This window comes from Cygnus atratus, chromosome 1, assembly GCF_013377495.2.
Source record: "Cygnus atratus isolate AKBS03 ecotype Queensland, Australia chromosome 1, CAtr_DNAZoo_HiC_assembly, whole genome shotgun sequence".
In the NCBI taxonomy this organism is placed as follows: domain Eukaryota; kingdom Metazoa; phylum Chordata; class Aves; order Anseriformes; family Anatidae; genus Cygnus; species Cygnus atratus.
Window position 1 is genome coordinate 36,504,146 of NC_066362.1, and position 20,509 is coordinate 36,524,654.

At 40.4% G+C, this 20,509-nt stretch overlaps 1 protein-coding gene across 5 annotated transcripts in view; it reads left to right on the forward strand.

The window, feature by feature from the left end:
* Positions 1–20,509, forward strand: part of MSRB3 (methionine sulfoxide reductase B3) — an 84,756-nt gene that overhangs the window by 40,860 nt on the left and 23,387 nt on the right. For all 5 annotated transcript variants that reach the window (XM_050709740.1, XM_035543870.1, XM_035543871.1 and 2 more), the window contains one exon: positions 4,454–4,482. In XM_050709740.1, coding sequence (XP_050565697.1) covers positions 4,454–4,482 — 29 coding nt within the window. The remainder of the gene's footprint in view (positions 1–4,453; positions 4,483–20,509) is intronic.

The following is a 20,509-nucleotide window of genomic DNA, read 5'->3' on the forward strand; positions in this document are numbered from 1 at the left end:
TGGAAGCTTGCCTCGCTGTTTGGAGCTTGGGCTCGTGAGTAAGGTCAGTGAGCATTCCCAATAAATGGGTTGTGCTTTCAGGAGAGAAGGGCTATGTCCATACCTGTGAACAAAAGGGACAAAAGCCTCTTTCCTGATCCTAAAGGCAGGTGACAAGACTGGCTATTACAAAAAAGGGAATGTTACAAGGATCAGAGAGGTTTCATCAGGTGCTTTCAGAGATAGCAGTGATGCTTCCAAAGGCTGTTCTCAATGTTCATTGGGTTTCAACCAAACCTAAATAAACCTGATAAAAACTTCATCTGGAAGGGTGAAAGATATTGCCAGTTTTGATGCAACAGTAAGTCCTCTTTCCCCTCTATTTGCCAAATGCCCACTTTCACTCTCTGTCTCTTTCTCACTACTTGGCATTCTGAATATCAGGTTTATGGTTTTAAAAAAGTGCAGGTCCAAATCCTCTACCTCTTTACAGGACAGGCAAAGTGACCGTCTTATATTTTATTATTTGTTTTCGATTTAATTATATCTGGGAACTTTAAAAACATTGTGGCACCTTGTCCTTAGCTAAACCTTTCCAGTAGCTCCCTATTTCCTTGCAGATTGTGTTTTGGTAGTTGAGCTACTTAGCATTTGTATTTCCATATGATGTGTGCATATAACAGTTGGGAATGGAAAGCACTTTATAAATGTCCCCTTGCTCTCTTTATTCATATAGACTCCTTTCCAAAGATATTTCTGAATGATGCCCTGACTTTTAAAGTACTCCTATGGGACACAATCAGAGAAAAGATGCACGAAGCTGTTCTTTTTCTTAGTTTTCTTCTCCTCTCGGTGTAATAAATGATAAAAGACAGCTTGCAAAGTCAGTGCCTGGCTCTGTAGGGTGCATCTTGTCTGGTGGGTTGTTGGTTATCAGAATGTGTACAGTGATAACAAGCAATGTACAGGGAAGTTTTTTCTTGTAGCTAATGTGGTTGTGAAAATACAAAGGAGTCAGAATGACTATTTTTGTTTGTAGTAGAGCATCCCTTTGGAGCTTACTTTCAGCATTTAATTTCTTTCTATTTATTGGCTTGTTTTAGTTGCATATTTTTAGCACCTATGTGCAACTAGTTTCTAATGCCTTTGTCTAGTGTGCTATAAAGTTGTAAACGCTGGAAGATCTAGGGGAAAAGTGCTGGTTCCAGTGAGGCTGCTGGAAGCTTTCCCATTCCTTGAAGTACGTGAAGATCACCTTGTGTTCTTGCAGAGTGCTTCTCTCTCATTTGCTAGTTGCTGCTTATTTGCAATGCCAAAGACACTTTTAATTTTCCTCCCCTTTCTAAGATCTCTAACAATTTCTGTAATTCTATGCCCTGAATTTTGCACTGTTTCCCAAGGTGACATGATGACCATGACATAGGTTATGACCATGAGTGGCTCCTAGTGCTACCTCCCGTGTTGCGTTTTCTTTCATGGCCATTCGGCTGTTGCCAGGCAAAGTTCGATTCATTTATCTCCCCATATTGGTTTCCTGATTTGCTGTCCAGTAATTTATGACTGCGTGGAGCTTTGGTGCTCATTCTACTACCCAGTGACCCTTGCGGCCCTTTCTCCCCACCTATTCTCAGCCTTGTGGGCCCCTGGGCCAGTTGTTGGCCCCTGGGCCAGTTGTTAATGCTGCAAGATGGAGGGCCTGGTATGTCCATGCCAAGGTGGATAAAAGGTCACCAGCCCCATCTTGCACAGCTTTTAGCATATGGCATTGTGGATCAATATCATGGCTATGCAGTGCCATATCATGAGAGATACTTCAGCAGAAGTCTGCAGCAAAAGTCAAGTGCTAGTAAAGGCTAATCAACCTTTTGGTATCATGTCTGTTGCCAAATTAATAAAAAAAAAAGGAAAACAAAAAACCAAAACAGATGAATAAACAGAAATAAATATTTCACCCTGCATTGGTTTACTGTGGGAGTAAATTATGGGTCAGTTAAAAAACAAGGAGGGATAGCTATAAGGGCCTGTTTGAGAGCTTACTTTAAAAAAATGGAGAGATGGTTTGACAATGTGGTGGTTGACACTGAAACAGAGCTGGGATGGAAACTCTCCCTGCCTGAAGAAGATTGAAACGTCAGTACTTCTTTTATTCTGCATCGACATCTTTTGAAGGCTTATGTGCAAGGCCAGAGGCCTGTCAGAGGGGCGAGCAGAGTGTGAAGAGTTTCTAACAATTCAATGAACAAGGCATTCAGGTACAAGGTACCACTTGTCTAGTTTTTCACCCTTGCAGGCTGAGAACTGGGGTCCTTGTTTGACCACTTAATACCAAATACCTTGAATTTAGACAGCGAGAAGTTGATTGTGCAGATAAACAGATGTTGAGGGTAAAACCCATATGTTGTCTCTGACTTCCCCGTAGCGTGGTTCAGAGCTGACTTCTCGCTGTCCATCAGTTGCTCATAGCTGCCCGTGTCCTAGACCCGTTTAATTTACTAGTAAAGACAAAGCAGATACCTGTCCCAGCCAGCTGCCCCCAGCTTTATTTGTTATTTGCATCGTGAGGCCAACTGTACTGAAAGACATGTATGTAGCTGAGACGTTGCTCATGTAGTGAGGAGCCAGAACGCGTGGTCCAGACAGATACCCTGCAGCTTGAGGGGAATATTGTAAATAAAATATTGAGTAAGTAGCTTTATGTGGAACAGTATCTTTGACTTCAACTTGGTGGAATTCCCCCAGTTACGGACATGCACCTTTTGCGGGGGGGGGGACTTTATCCTGTGCATAAATACAAGCTGAAATGCACTGCCAAACGAGGGCATGCATTGGTGGCCTGGGCAGTTATTGGTGGTGGTATTTTCGAAGGCATGTAAGCAACATGTTTGCTTTCTTCACTGTGTTTTGGTGTTACACTATCAATTAGAAAGATAGGCTATGATTTTTCCCTTCCATCTTTTCACCACCTGAGCTATATTTAAAATATGAAATACTTGAGCACTGGGGGAAGGAGAAGAATGAGCAAGAAAGGAAAAGGGAATTGTTTCCTTTCTGATGGCTTTAACTGTTTCCTCCAATTGTGCAAACTTGTTCATTTTTTGACCAGGATGGATTTTGAGGGTGTTTTTTTTTTGCTGTAGTTTAGATCCTTAGTACGGGATTATGATGCCGATTATGCAACATATGTAGAGTATTTGTAAAATGAATCTACAGGTACCTGCGTGTGCAAGACTTTCAACTCTTTTTTTTTTTAAAAAAAAAAAAAAGCACTGTAACTTCTGAAAATACATCCTCTCCCTGATGTAACGTGCAAAGATCCAACATTGTACTTCCCCCCTAGAACTTCTGGGGAAATGCACTTTCCTGCCGACATATCGTCCTTTAACAGGACTCCTGCTGGTAGGACCTTGTGTCCTGCTGTGACAGCCATGACCATGTGTGCCACTGATTGTTAGTGGGCAATATAAACCTGATTGGAACATGCCCACTAATTGGTTTGAGAGCTAGATATAGACAATGCTGTTTTATAGCAGATTGTGTAGATAGGCCTAGTCATAGGGTTAATTCTGCTTGACAGCACATCAGCAGCATCTTGAGAGTAATTACCCAACTTAAGTTTTCCCACAGTTGAATTGAGATCTTCAAAGGCTTCTACATTTACAAGTATTATTAACCTATATCTGAAACATGATGTTCCCACAAGGGCTAATTTTTTCTTTCTTTTATTAAATATACAGGTTATAGGGTTCATTTGCTAAGTGCTAAGCCCTTAGAAGAAAACACTACTTGTTAGAGAGAGAAAAATCTGTAGTGCACGACCAAAGCTAATGGTGCATAATGCACACATCATTGTCTTTTTGCAAAGACTTTAAAACAAGTTAAAATTTAGGTCTGGTTCCCTTCCTCTCTCCCTCTCTTCCACCCCCCGCTTTCCACTTTTAAGAAAATCAAACCACTTATTCCTATGTGCAGAGTGAGTAAATTGAAGACACACACAAACAAAACCCTCCTAGGATGTTGTTCAATTAAGTGCAGATCATTGGATACAATACATATGACATTAATGAAACGGTATCTGCTTCAAAAATAGATTGGAAACATTCGTGAATAAATTAAATCCTGTTAATGACTTTTTAAAAATGAAAATGAATTAAAACAATATTTATTTCATAGGAACAACTGTGTGTCACGATTCACAGAATATAATTTAATCCTGTTTTAAATTTATATTCTATTTTCTGTGTTCATTTTGTGATTTGTCTTTTAGAATATCTTCTTTGTAACTGTTCATTATAAAAGCCCAAAATATTAAAAATCACAGCTATCATTTGTGTTCAAATGCCATCAGATGCATTAAATATTAACACACGCAGACGGGCAGTCTTGTTAAATGCAATATTTGCTGGGGGGGAGGCAAATGGCTTTTATGGCATGAAGCGGATCTTGTAACTTATGATCTTTTTATTTTCTTTTGCAGGTCAGAGACAAAGTTTGACTCCAATTCAGGTATGTTTAGATTTACGGTGTTTTGCTGAATGTACACTACTCAGGTTAATCTCAAAAGAGTAGTTTATCAGTTCAAGTTCAGTTTAGTTTTAAACAAACTGGGGTAGGTCAGCCTTAAAAAGGATCTTCATTTCTCACCCTCTAAAAACAGCATCATTACAGTGAAACATTCGCTTTCATTCCTTTCATTAGTTCCTGTCTTTTTACTTTTTCCCAGAAGATGATCAGGAAGATGTATCTTGCGACAGGCTTTAATTGATCCAGAGAAATTATAGTGCAAATAAATGATAATACAGGCTAAAGCAAATGGAGGGTTGAAGTGAAGTTTGAGAATGATCACGGCTTTAAAGGAGAATGTTTTTCTTCCTGGTGGACAAAGACATTTCATGGGAATTTGAAGTCAGTGCAGCCTATCTGTCAGGAAACAGATGATTTGTCATCAAATTTTCGTGACAGATGCATGTACACAATGCATGCCAGACCAGTCTGTAGAGCTCTCTCTAGGAGGTTTACCGAAAGGCAGTCTCTCTCCAGTTGGCTTTTTAAAGAATTTTAATGTGTTGTAGGGATTGGGAGGGAAGTGAAGGTCATTCTAACAGGTTAATGTGTATCTAACAAGACAAAAAACACAGGACAGCAAACAGAGACACAGTTGGGAAAAAGGCAGAGCTCCTAATACCAGACTCTTATTTATTCGGTTAACTATTCTTGGCTGTTCCTAAACATTAAACAATAGTAGATTAAGAATAGGCTGTTGTCCTGAAACTAGCTGAAATGTCCATTGCCTGGCAAAGTCACTCAAAATAATTTTTTTTGTTAAGGTGGAAAAGACTTTTTTAAAGAGAAAGCCTGATATTATCACGGCAGTCTCGTGCTTAGGCCTATGTTATCTTCTAATCAATTTGCTTAATGCAGTGATTGTAATTGCTTATAATGATATGCATTTTACAATACACATTAATCAGATTATTTATGAAATAGCTTGGTTCCTTTTATCCCAGCTACAGCATGATTTGGGTTTGAAATGTGAGGTATTACTTTGCTTTTTCTTTCCACACTAGATTTTATCTTTGGAACTGTATGGGAGTGAAACCTACAGCAGGAAGCATTTATATAGCTAATTCCAGCATCTTGTGTACTTGAGTCATCTTGCTTCTATTATGATTTTAGTCTGTGAGTTTGAGGTTATGTGTTTTAAATGCTGCTTGAATGTACTGTATGCTAAGATTGTTTCTTAGATCCTGACCAAACAGGTTCACACGGGGGATAGCTTCACACATTTTGTGCCATGCCCCCAAAAAACAATGCTGTGGAGTATGGTGTTAGATATCTCATTTTTCTGTGGAGGGGGAAATGCTGTCTGCAGGACTTCGGTTTGCTCAGCAGATTAAGCTACAAACACTTTTCTGACTTTTTATTTTGAAGCAGCATTCCTGTTCTATGCCCTGCTCCTTGGCCATGAAGGCAGGGGTGTGGGATCTCCCCGGAAGCAAAGCACAACTTTGGCACCATCACAGCTATGGCAAACGCTTGCTCAGTAGATGTTACCAGGCCTTCGTGATCGGCTCTGTAGGTTGAACGTGAGCTCTTAAATGTCTCTTCTTCATCTGTGTGGGCTCCACAGGCTTTCTATCCTTGAGAGTGGGCCCCTATTCTGGGTGCAGACTTCTACCATATCTCACACGGGGATGTTGGAAAGCCTGGTTGTCCAAAGACAGGCTTTGCTCTGCCTGCCCCCCTGCTCTTCTGCAGGCACTCTTTAGGCATTACTCCTACAGAATAGGACGAGATGTTAGAAAAGGATTTGTAAGTAAAGACCTTTTATCATAGACCATACAAAAAATATATAAATGTAAATGAGCAGTAAAAGCCCCTGAATCTTCTCTGTCTCCACGTTTTTTGCTGCTCTTAAATATTCTCTGGACTTGCACCAGAATTCTCCGCAGCAGGTGGTCAGCCAGCTTTGTTTGCTGAGTATCAACATCAACAGGTACTGTGAACGTCACAGGGAATTTTAAGCCTTGTGCTGTGCTGCTTTCCACTTCAGAGTGCTTTGTATGCCATTGGGGATACAGTTTGGGAATGTCCAGGGCTGAGGAACTTTTTAGATTTATTCCACTTTTTTTCTGCAGAGCCTCACTTTCATCTTCTGCTTGTGATCCCATTCCCCTAAATCCCTGAGGAAGCCTTCGGTTTGAAATGTTTCAGACTTTCCTGTCATGGGACCCTGGCCGTCTGCCCAAGGTTTGAAGGCTTCTCACCTGGTGATCCAAGGTGAATCACCAGTGTGAGTGGCTGCTCAGCCTGGGCTGGGCTCTGGCTCAGTTTATTCTTTGCCCCAAATGTTGTCTTTGGAACAGAGAATTACAGACATTTAATGGCTTGGTCTTATCATCGCTGCCTCTTTCAGTGTCACATCCCAAGACAGTTGTTAAATGATAATAGAAAAAGAAGATTAAGCACGCAATTAAGATGGCATTTTAAGAAAAAAAGAAGTTACAGAAAGTTCATAGCCTTAAAGTGCATTTCATGTCCAGAAACACCAAGACTGCAAAAACCTTTATCTTTGTGAAAAGTAGAGCAGCCTTCCCTTTACAGCGATGGTGCTCAGATCTTCCACCAAGAAGCTCTTCTTGGTGGTCAGATAGTATAAGCACTTAGAGTTTATCTTTTGTTCCCAGTATGTGAGAACAGCGGAGAAATAGAGACAATGAGATCAAGTCAGCATGTTTCACCCAAATAAAACATCACTGTTTTTATTTCTCCACCAAACAACTTGCTGTCCTGCTCCCAAAACCAAACAATAAGCCCAAACCTCCTGGTGGTTCTGAGCGACCAGGAGGGACCGGAGGGATGCATTGGTGATGGCAGAGAGGCATCTTGGTAAAAAAAATCTGTTTCTAATACGAGGGGATAAGATGGTCTATGTAGCACCATGTTCTGCATACCATGTGCCTTTGAAATGTGTAAATGTGGCACTGCTTTTAAAAGGGCTGCTGCCATTCGAAATCAATGACTCTGTATTTATGTGACCTTGAGTTCCTCGGAGACACCTTATGGTACTTTCATGTCCCTCGTTTCGTTTTGAATTCCCCAGACTTTGATTCATGAGTAAACCAATGATCCTGCAAACTGGAACAAACATGCTTTGTTTGAGTTTATCTCATGTTACTCAAAACAGCTCAAGTGTTGAACCTGAGAATGAGATAATTTTATTCTAGAATGAATATTTTCCTACAGGGAGCTGTTCTACAACCTGCTGCGCGCCCTAAATTAACCCTAATGTTAATTCCAGTTAACTTGTGAGCCTTGATGTGCCCTTGTTAAGCATTTATCAATGCTTATTGTACTTCTTTTCTCTAGAAATACATGTGAAGTACTGAGGAATTAAAAGAAGTCTTTCTGAAGCGAGTACAAAGTCTGGAATACAGCTTTAAAAGTGCCCAGTAGGCTCACCATAAATGAAACCCTGGAAATAGTGTTCAACACTGAAATATTAGGCAAACATTGTCAAAAGAAGATTAATTTGAACTTGAGAATTAACTTAAAAGAAGGCTGTAAAATTCCTATAGTGATGATCAGGATTTATCATACAAATAGCTATAACATCTGTAGGGGACGCACATTCCTCATCTCATGACTAACAGTTCCATCTGAGGAACTTTTTTTACTCTGCTGACTCTTTATAAGTCTAGCTGGCAGAATTTCTGTCTCAGAGACCAAGGGGGTTAGCTTCACGCTGTTAGAAGATCCCATGAAATGAAACAATTTTGCTTTCCTGTCACAATATGATGAATTTCGCTGGAACTGGAAATAGATTTTTCTAAAAAAACTTGAAAGCGAAAAAGATTGGAAAAAAAATAGTTTTTCTCAAAATTTGTTAAGGAACAAAGTAAACCACAAAAAACGCAGCTGAATCAAATTTGTTCTAATTATTAGAATTTTGGGAGTGTCTAAAATGCTTGGCGTGCTATGTGCTTGGTTAGCAAATTTTAAAGGCTTGTATTTGCTTTTGGTGCAGAGCAATACCAGGCGTATAAGAATGAATTTAAGAATGTAAGAATTATATTGGAATGGTAGGTTAAGGAAAGATTTCTTTTTTTCTTATTTAGAGAAAAAAATATACTTTTTTATGTTGTTCAATAGCAGGGGGAACTTGTATATCTCCGAAGTTGCCACTGAACTCTGTATTCCCACTTTAGAAAAATAAGCATGGAAAATTCAAACAACCGTCTCAGCACGTCCTCTGCACACCAGTGAATGGTAGTGGTGAGTTTCCTACTGCCTGCAGGGAGGGCTGGAGCTTTCTTGGGAAGTCTCCTGTGATATTTGGTGTATCCTGTCTGTCGCTGCGGAGGTGAGCCATGTGATAGTCAAGTGATAGTTTTGGCAGTGAAATTGTGAACGGGAAGAAATCCGAGGTTTGTTTTGTGTTAAAGAGGAGCCACAAATCCCTGGACAATACACTTGGACTCCAGTGGAGTCTCTTTTATGTATGTGTCACTCAGAGGGTTGAGCAGAGGAAGTCGAAGGGCGCAGTGGCAGAAGAGAGAGGCACGTCCAAGGGCACACGCTGCCTTCAGCTCTGTCCTGCATCGCCTGCTGTGCCAGCCTTCCCCCCCTCCCAAAAAAGAGATGCATCTCCAAATCCAGCTCTTCTCTTTCTCCGCTCGATTGAACCACACACATCTATAAAATTAAGTGAAACACACAGATCATCTGTGTGATTTTGTACCACCGTTTGTGTAAATACTTCGGAAAACTTTCCAATTAGCATCAGGAATTAAGGTATAATAGCTGCCTGTGCAGCTAGAGGCTGTCCAGAGGGACAGCTACACACCGGCTTTTGTTGGATCCCTGCCACCCCAGCAGTCAGGCACAAAGCAGGTCAACGAGACCCCGACAGTTTCTGGAATTTCCTTCGCCTGCCGTGTCTGGAATCACAGTGTCTACTGGTGACTCTGCAGTTTGCTCTCCTCTCTGCACGTTGCTTTTTCCACCAGAATGACTGTACCCCCTGTCTTCAGCACTGCATAGCGCTGCCACCCCTGTGTCCCTGTAAAAGTTGCCATCCTTGCCTCTCTCACCTCTTGTATTTACTGCTTTATTTCCCTTAATAAGGCCCCTGTAATGTACTAACTCACCGGGCTACATGATTCAGCACAGGTGTTAGAGAACACTTGAAGAAAATTATAAGGTTGGGGTGGTCAGATGTTTTCCTCTCATAAATTCCTCTCAGCTACACTTCCAGATGTTCAGCAATAGACTTTACAAACTCTCACTATCAGCCCTGATTTCCCCCAGCCTGACATCAGTCCCATTGTACGAAAGCCATTGGTACAACTAGCAAGAGCACAAGGAGCATTTCTGCTGAGTAAGAAAGAAATTAAACTCAAAAGATATCATGAAAGTGAGCATCTCTTATCGACCCTTGCTACTAGGGAAGCCTAAAAGACACTTAACTGGCCTGCAACCTTAAGTCTCTGTAGCAGCAGGGAACTTAGTAACATCACCTGTCTATCAACTGATTGGTAGATCTAAGTACGGGTTACCAAATTAGTTCCTGAAGTTTACTGATGTCAGCTTCTTCATCCAGAAACTGCATCCAGGTTCTTAATTTCTTAGCAAGGCCGAGTACTTCCAGGAACTGAGGCAGAAGAGACATTTGGTGTTTGTAACAAAATCGTATCAACAATCTCATTGGTCACCTTACAACCAGGGAATTAGGTTTAAAAGGATTAATTTCAGAGTCTGTAACAGGGAAAGTGGCAAAATCAGCAGATATACTGTAGAGTATCTCTGAAGGGTGCTCCACAGCTTTCTGGATGAGGCAAATGACCTCTCCAGTCTCTTTCTCAATGAATTATTTCTTTCTCCCCAGCCACCACGACTGTATGGGTTCCTGAAAGGGTGCATGAGCTGGCACAGTGAGACAGTGGGAGTGAGCAACTACATAAAGAGAACAGCAGCTCAGATTATCTTATTTGTCATTACTTGTTAGTGCTATTTTGCTCTTGGCATTAACAACTCTACAAGCAGATCGTTAGGGATGCAATGGCTGGAGAGCACGATCTGTTATATTCGTTCAGCACTGGGACACGTCCTTAGATCCAGATGCAAGCTGAACCATCTGTTGAATGTTTTCAGGGCCACGCTACAACGTGATCTGGAATATACATGGCTGGGACATGTAACTGATACATCCCAGTGAGTTATGTGCTAGTAACAGCGCTGACCTGTGGTAACTGATCACCACCCTCATATTTCTCTTCTGAAGAATGGCAAAAGACAGACAAATTATTTCAACATATAGAACAGGTTTAATTCATGGAGTTTTAATTCATGGAGTTTTAATTCATGGAGGGCTGATGAAAAATGTTGCAAGCATGCAGACAAATTTGCATATCTAGGATTTTTGAAGAAGGTAGCCTGTTGCCAGAGGACTCCAAAAAGGGACATTTCCAAATTCTATTCATGGTTTTCCAGTTGCGGATATTTTTTTCTTCCAGTTTCTATTCACCCTACTTCTATATGAGCTTTTCTAATCCTTGCTATGACAAGCATGATTCTTCTCAACTGTCAAATTATTTTTAATAGAAAGCCTATTCATTTCCATAAGCTACATCCATGAATCTAGCAACTGAAGGCCAACGGCCTCGATCAGTCTCACAACAGACTTCAGTCTTCCTGTGTGATTTCTATTTTGCAATTTCCTGAATGATATATTCCTCCCTCCAATAAAGTCTGTTTGTGTTCTCATTAATAAGGCAGCTACTTACGAATGCTCTGCCCTTGTGAGCCTTGCTCACTGTGCCACTCCTGCATGAAGCACTTTTTTGTCATGTAGTAAGAACTGTGCGTTAAAGGGCTTCACTCAGTGAGCCAGGAATATAATATCAACAAAGTCAAATATAGTTTTATATTTTTGTCTTACATATACTTTAATAATCGTTGCTGCTTTTTTCTTGTCTTGCTCTGGGAATCTTGCTGAAAAGCTTGCAATGTGTTTAAACTGGTTCTGTAATGAAAATATTTACATTTAGGTATTCCATTTTAATATCATTCATGTAAGCAAATTCATCAGATTTATTTAGGAGGATTTTTTTTACGCTTTTTTTCTAAGTACTAAAGATCATCTTTTCTACTTTTTATTTCATTGTAAATATAAAAAAAGGTCTGTCCTTAAGAAACAATTTGGAAAAAGTAGTCTTAGAAGACATGAGTGATGTATAAATCATGGTTTTATTACATGGAATTGGAAACTGCAGTGCTCTGTTAAATTATAATATAAGCTATAAAGTAGATTGGATGAAGATTTTTTATTTGTCATAAATGTAGTCGCTTCACATAGGTTTGTTCTATAAGGGAATTAATTTTGGTAGTCAGAAAAATTTCTCTTTCAAGTTAGCAACATTCAGCAACATAACATCTTTACTGTCCTGGAGAGCAGGATTTCTTAAACACAGAAATGTTGTGATGTTTGCTTAGACCCATTAATCATTGTGCTATTTCTTACTAAACAAGGCTACCTAATGACTTTTCAAGAGCTACTCTCATTACAGTCTTGTTCAGTGGGCAAAGCAGAAGATTTCTGATGATACTCTTGGATTATCATATACTTTCAAACTTCATAAAGAGTATAAAGACTTTTTCTGTTCTCTTTAAAAGAAGATTCATTCAGTCAAATTAACCCTGTTAGAGACTAACTGTGATAATTAACTTTGCCATAGTCCCATTTAATTAGCCAAAAATGGAATATGTGCAAAAGAAGCCACAAGAATGGACAAGCAGGGTGGTTTCTGGTCACAGCTGTGGCTCATTGAGATCATTATATAGCTCAAATGCAATTTACCCACACCATGTACAGTTCAAGTCAGTTGTATTGTTTCATTGCATTATTAGTACTCTATTCATTTAACCATGAAGTGCGGAAGGAAATTGCTTGTCTGCTTTGTAATTTGGAAAATGAACTATAATTCATTTGTAAGTGGAGTATTGCGACACTGTGCATTTTATATATATATATATATATATATATACTTCTGCAGAGATTTTGAAGAATGGCAACGTGGGATACTATTTAGCTCACTGCATGGTCCCAGGAAACAAGAATTCTGTAGTATACAAGAATTCTTCATGTCTCCACTACCTTCTGATGCAGAAGCTACCAGTATCTGGGTATATATAGGTGGCTGGGATGTGCAGGTTTGAATGTAATTTGGATGGCTTCTCCCTGTTTTTAACGTTGTATGGGCATCCACTGATTCTGTACCCTGTTCCAGCATGCCCAACAGCTCTGTGACCTTGGACAAAGTCCCTTTCCCTATGAGTTTTTCCTCCTGCCTGTTGTCTGTCAAAACAAAAATATAGTTTGTTTACATTACAAGGCTTTCAAGGGAGAGAGATGTCTATTGCTATCAAGCATGTCCAAGACCTAGTGCAGTGGAAACACTTTCTTCATTCAGATCAACCTCCTAGGTCCACCATAAATCATGGGTGGCCTTTATGAAGTATCTCCTTTTAGTCTGAGCAAATGAAGTTATGTTAGAAAGAGTCTTTGGAAAATAATATAAAAAGCAGCATGGTAAATGTATTCAACTGCATTGCAGGTTTTCACTCTGCCTACACAGTCACCAGTACCACAAAATTTGTGTCGAGGGGACCTGTTATGTGCAGAGGAAATACGATTTGTACAAATGGTCTTCCCAGACCCAAAATCCTCCACCTTACTGAACTGCATGCTTTCTGCAGCAGAATGCATGACTGTGGCTTTAGATAAAGGCCTGAATTTGTTTATTAAAGTCCAATGTGTAGTAATAGTGGAATGACAATAAATATGGTGAGGGCTAAGGCATGTAGAAGAGACAATGCAGATAGAATACAGAACTTCCAAAAGTTCTTGAAGAGAAATGTTTCTATCATTGATATGGGTCTAAGAAAGCAGGTTTTCACATGATTGTCTTAGGATCATTCACACATGCATTCATTTCTGAAACAAACAAACAACAACAAAAAAACAAACAGCAATAGCAGCCAACCAAATTCCGCATTTGTGAACATGAATGATACTTAACATAATGGGGACTGGAGGAGGTTAAATGTCTTTGTCAGTGCCCGTTCATGAAATCAGTTTGAATCTTGCAAGATGCTGAGCAGCTCTCCCACAGGCCATGAGAGTTGAAGATGCTCCACACTGCTCATGGATCAGCTTGCTGGCGTTTTCTATTACTGTGGAAATAATATGAATTTTGAAGGGAAAAGGAAAGGAAATCATAGAGATGGTGCCTCGTGAATATTGAAGAGATCCTAATAACATATTTGTTAATATATACTGTATTTAGTACAATCTGATGCATTCCCAAGACAAATTATTTTTTCCTCCTTAAGAAGGAATGACTTTTTAAGCTGTATCTCCCTGCCAGTGTGTTTGAATTTACACTGAATCAGTAATTTCATCAGTCTCCACTCCACCCTTCAGGAAAGGCAGAAAAAAAAGAGATCTTAAGTACTTTCATTCCAGTTTCTTTCATTCCCACTCACCTGAGAATTCCTCCTGCTCTCTTTCCTGGTGACTAACAGAAAATTTCATCTCTTGTTTGGCCAGAGGCCAAGCAGTTGAGAAGGTTGGGTTGGGGCCCTTCCTTGATTTAAGGAGTGACTGAGGCTGAGCTGGGAATCAAATGCTGACTCAGTAGTTTCTCGCCCCTCCTTTGGGTGGACCGCTGCATCCGTCATCCTGTGAAAAGGCATCCCTTGTTCCTCATAGTGCTTCCTGTCACGTCTCTTTGAAAATGCACAAGGCCGAAGGAGGAAAGAGTGGAGTGCAAAGTGGGAAGATGGCCTCTGTGAGATACCAAATTCCACCCTGCTTGGTTTCTGATGGAGAGAGGAAGTTCTTCATGTGATGCCTTACTGAAATCAGAGGAAAAAGTTGAAAAACATGGCTCTTAGCTGAGGAATGTTCCTACTTTTTCATCTACAGAGCCTAGCAGCTGTTCCTTGTTGGGTTTCCAGTTCCAAGTAAAACCAAACCTAACCTAGCCCAGCTCCCTCAGCTGCCCCGGCTCTCCCTTCCCGCTTTGGGAGGAACCCACAGCTTCAGTAAGGAGAGCAGTGACTTCAGAAAGCAACAGGGTCATCTGAGCTGTGATCATCTGGAGGTGCTTGGCCTGTGTTCAGCCCAGAGGAAAGCTGGGGCCGTGTAAAACCACTGGGACGAGCACCGCACTGCCAGCCTCATCAGCCTTGGGGATAGAGGAGAGGGCAAGACCATGGTATGCGGCATGTGCCCCTCATCAAGCCCCGTATGCTGCACGTTGGATGGCTCCTTTGATTTCACTAGCTTACCTTCGTGGATCGGCCAGCCCGCAGCTAAACACCAGGCAGAGAGGACCACTGAGGTGCTTTTGATGAATTTAACAGGACAGGATGGCTATAGTCAACATGTGCACTATTTTTCTCATTTTTTTCTCACTACCATAAAGTGCATTTTCCTTTTTGGGTTTTAGGCAGTGTCACATTAAGCACCATATCTTTTGTGCCTGAACACATGTTGTCCAAAATTGCACATCTTCTGTTTTGATTAGCATGGTTTATGGGGTCATGAATTTGAATGAGGCGGAGGTTGTTTTTGTTTCTTCTCCCTGGGTTTGTCAGAGAGGAAAAAAAAAAACATCTTTTCTATACAAGATGATGAGAATGATATCATACAGTATTAGTTGAAAGAGGAAAAAAACTGTTATTTGAAAAAATTATCCATTTCATGTCATTAGATTGTACAGACTAGCCAAATAATAATGATTAATGGCAAAAGAATCAATGAGGATCAAAATGTTTTGTTTTTCTTTCAGTGATAGAGTGTTGTAAATTTATGACCAGTAAGAAACCATACAAAAGATCTGTCGGCTTTTACTATTTCACATTTTGGTCTCTTATCAAAACTGATTTCAAGTTTCATAGTACTAAAAGTAAGAGGAAAAATGCAAGCTGCTTTTAATCAAACTGGAATGTTCAGCGATCACCATTAAAATCTTTACAGTGTTGATCTGAGTATGAAGCAAAGAACATTAATTTGTCTTTTGTTGACTTAATTTAATGGCAACCACAGCATTTAAGATGTAATGGTAGACAAGTTTGTGTCATACCACTGCAACTGCCACTGTACATGTGAACACCCATCTGCTTAGGATTAAGTGCTAAGTCAAAACACCAATGGAGCCTAAAGCTGCCAGTTTAAGTCAGACACAGTTTGCACTGAGTTTTACGCGAGTAAGGACAGCACCATCAGGTCTTAAGCCAGATGACAGTGAATTAAGTTACAAGGACTGAAAGTATTTCTGCAAGGAAAGCATTGCATTCCTTGTGATCTGATCAGCCTTGTTTTCCATCCGGGGAGGGAGGCTGAGTTGCCACTCTCTGATATACCATTGTCATTCCCTCCTACTGCTCTTTACAGAGCAAGGGGTCCCAGCCTTTTCATCAGCCATGGTCCAAGTGTCTGAATGATCCTAGAACTGTATGCCCTTCTCCAAACACCATGTCTACCAGTGTCATAAAATCCATATTCTCGGCGTTTGGTTGTTCTGCATAAACCACTGGGCATCTGATTGAACACTGGTACCTGATCTTCTTTACTAGCTGCAGCAGCTGAAGTGCTTGGATTATTTACACAATATCCTTTTCAGGGTATCTTTCAGTCTAGCTTTCACACAATCTGTGTGTGTCTGTGGAGAAACAGCAGCATTTCATTTGGAAGCATATTTTATACAAGCTATTATCAGATCAAGAAGAGTGGGATCGTCCTGTCTAACTGTAACCATCTACCTTCACATAGACATGTGAGCTTCCTCCAAAGTTAGCAGGAAGAGATAAGGAACCTCAGAGGGGTTCATCCCTTCTGCTGGAGAAGTCTGGCTGGTGGTGCGCTGAATCACTGAGTGAGTGCCCATCCCTGCTCATTAACTTTGATGGTTAAGGTTAGGAGAGATTATTGCCAGGGGATGTGCAGAGAGCTGGGGCTGAGTTGGTGAGATCCCCAAGTCACTTCACACAGCTGCTGCTGTGGAGGAGTAGCAGAAAAATTTCATAAGCTTAAGAGGAGAACGATCCAATTAGTTTTAAGTTCTTCTTCTGTGTGTCAGCAAACCACCTGTACACACAGCTTGGGAACAGTGTGTTTATGGGCAGAATGAGTTTACTTGTGATTATTTTAGTTCCGTTTCTCTTCGTGTTCCTTTTCATTTCCCTTTACTTTTCTTGTTCTTCAAAAAAAATTCTGTTTATGTGTCTCCAGTTATCGTTACCTCAGAGAACTGCGGCGATTTTCTTCTGCTTCTCCTGAACTAGGAGTAAGAATTGTCAGATGTGTAAAAGCTGACAAAACATGTTTTGTAAATACATTATTCACCACTGTTCATGCATTCTTGGGCAGGAAGAGAAATATGTAATTGAAAGAGAGACTGCCTAAGGGTAATGAGAATGAATCAAAAATGTTGCAAATACATTATGTTTAGTTTCAGTCAGGACCCAAATATTAAGCTGGTCTTTGGCATGCTGTAGAAAGCAGGTAAAATTTTGCAAAAGCTTACTTGGCAGAGATTTTGCTGATTTTATGCTGCTACTCATGAACATTTAGCAAGTCAAAGTCTTGTAGTCTATGCTAAACATTTTAACCAAGCTGAGGACGCGTGACACAATAAATGCAGATGTGAAAACTGAAAAGTGTCTTTTTGAAACATTAAAATTTAGAAACAGAAGTATTCTGTTTCTGCCTGTTGCATTTCAAAGCAGTGGTCAAGAGAACAGAATTCCCCTGTTTATACTGTCCTTGAAGAAATGTTTGTCCATAAGATTTCTGGTTTTTGAAAGTACTCATATACTCACTTCCATACTATTATCTCACCTTGACTCAGTGATTTTTTTTCCCCCCCTATGGAGTGCCATACACTCCATATTTAAGGGATTTAAATGGAGTCCCAGGAATACGGATTTGCAGTAGGGTGGGATTTGGAACATCGACTGTCAGCACTGATGGACTATCTGGAAACTGACGAAGACATATTTAAACTGAAGAGCGGCGGAAAAAAATGTGCTAGTAGGTAAAAAAAATACCGCACAAAATACTATGTTGAGGGCTCTGGAAACAAGTTTAAAAGCCAAGAGTGGAAGATAATAGGTTTTCTCTGAAATCTCACTCTTCCTTGCATTAAAGGATAGGGGGAAATCCCTGACTGAAGGAGCACTGACAGAGCAGGTCATGCATTACTGTCAGTGTTAGGCTGAGGCAAACTGAAGTCATGTTGGCCATTGCTCCTCCAGTGAACTGCCGTAGCTGGAGATGAGAATCTCAGGAGCTCTCTTGGTAATTTGTTCTGGTTTCTTTACTTTCTGCACACCTGAGGCTCTTCCCTCACAATGGCATATGTCAGGCATACCTGGACCCGTGTTGTTGTAGTGTTTTGGCTAAGCAGGGCTGCATTTTACTGTAGAGGAGTGGCACGCCGTTGAAACCTATGCCAGCAGCTACTTTTACTCCCTCGGTTCCAGACGTCACAGCATAGACAGTATAAAAATTAAGTCCTACTCCTAAAAACCCAGAGAAATGGACATAGCAGAAGTGTAATCTTAACTCCCTTGTTCTAGTCTCTGTAAAAGTAATTTCTTTAATGATACATTAACACAAGTTTTTATGTTCCCCTTTGCTTTCTCACACAAGGAAGGTCAGTGCCCAAAGGACCTACTCCTGGCCAGGAAGTTGGATGCACTGGGGAGGCTCCCTGTGGGACATGCCCCTCCTGGGCTCCTCTTTCTGGGGAGGATGGGGAGGGTACGTGACCACCTCCCCACCTCCTGTGGAGGCGATGCACAATCCGTGTCTCAGACCCGTGTCTCCACGCGCTTAGGGTTCCTGCTAGCATGGCACCTGCAATGGCAGGGCAGCTTCCCTGTGTGGGAGCGAGGACACGGACCTTCACCTAAACGCCCTCAGCTCCAAGCTGATCTGCTCTTCCTTCATCAGAGCACCAAAGGGGTGAACCATACAGAGCCTTTGTCCATCCCTCCCCCCGTCCTCCTTCCCACAGTGAAGAGAGTTATTGGGAAACTTCAGAAGCTGAAACTCATGAGATTTCCACTGGCACTTTGCCTCTGAGAATGTTTTTACTCATCCGCAAGTGATTGAGCTTTAATGAGTTTCTCATAATTTGTACAAGCAGTAACAGTATATTTCTTTCCTTCCTTTGCCAGTGGTTCTTGCATTCTTTTTTGAAATTTTCATAAACCGTATTGGCCAGTGCCAGGCTTAAACCTTGCACAGATGGATGTAGTCAATAACATTAAAATACCTAAGTAATCAAACATATTACAGCCTGCAGTTCTGCTTTACCTTTTGGATAGGAGTCTGCTACTTCATACTTAAAAAAAAAAAAGGTGGTCTGTTAAAGAACCTGAAAGAATGAGGTAGAGTGTTCTCCAAATGCATAAAGGTTAATAAACTAAGGGCATTCAGTGTCATCTTCAGTGCAATGTAAAGAAAAAATTATCTAAGTTATGCAGACATTCTATCTTTAATTCTGACTATATTTACAGAAACTTCCTATCCATATCTCATTAATTCAACATTATGGTTTATTTGTGCAAGTCTGTTTTAAAACTAATGAATGATGGGGAATTAGAGTTAACAGCAATGATAGCAGGTATCTTAAAAACATTCAAAGCAAGAGTGAAGACAGTAAAACACTCCACTCTCAGGAAGTCAACTGACACTTGCTGAAGCCCATGCAAATATTTAAATGATCTAATAAAGATCAATGAAGAAAAAAAAAAACAAAAAGAAAATTAATGTTGTGTGATGGGCATAGGAAAGTAGATTGTTAAGCACAGGGATAGCAGAAGGATATGCTAGTATAAAGCTGCAAATAAAATAATTGTTTGCCCTGCTCACCCAAGATACGTACTTGAATGTATGTATAGCTTTTGCTCTATATTTTTACTGTATTGAGAGGTAAAATGTTCAAATACAGGTGGCTAAAGTTAGTCTCAGAGGCTGTGGTAGCCACTGTTAGAGGCTGTACAGTTGGATTTTTTATTTGAGGATCAAACCTGTACTTGGAAACAAGGTGAGGGACTTGTGTGTGCAGGATAGTTTGCTTTAGATTGGCAAGCAGAAATAAAAGGTTTGGAGTTTTCTTTTTTTCAGTGTATTTAACTGGAACAGGTTGTATATCCCTCAGATTTTTTTAAACATAAATTGATATTGGAAAGGGAACGTTTCAGACAAAGGCTTGAATTCTATGCTTTAAAAATGAAAAGTGGAAAACAGTTGAGCTATTTGAATTTTTTCCAAATACTCCAGTTTTTCCAGCCAACTTTTTTTTTTTTAACAAAATTAGAGAAATTTATAGAAAGTTTTCTAGAACACTAGAGGGTATGGTTCGAGGAAATTTTATGATTTAGAAAGAAACTAAAAACAAATTCCCAAATCTGCCATCCACTCAAAAATCAGGCCCATTTAATTGGATACTTAGTTATTGCGACCCACAGGTTGGTTTCCTAGATGGCGCTATCAGCTGGCTGTGACGGCCTTTCTTTTTTGGGATGCCCTGGCACAATGTGGCTGAACCCGTTTGTGACCCCTGCGAATGCCAACAATGGGGACAATCAGTCACTGCACACAGAGCTCGCTACAAGGTGATCCACTTGGTTCAGATCTTCCTAGAAAATGATTCCTAATTTTGCAAGGATTTTAGACAACATTTCTTAGAGTACAGACTCAAAAATATTTTACTTAAGAGTAACAGCATGAAATGTTACAGCTCATGATGGCAGTGCTGGACACAAGCACAGAGGTTTAACATTGAAAATTTTGCTTTGAATACAACAGAGTAGGAATCCTTCCTCCCCCATCCCGTGCTCCCCCACCAAAAATACACCAAATCAATAGGGTAGTTTCTGTGCAAATGAAACACCCTCGTGGTTCATGTCAGAACACACAAATGTTTTAATCTGGTTGAAGGTGGGGCTCTGAAGC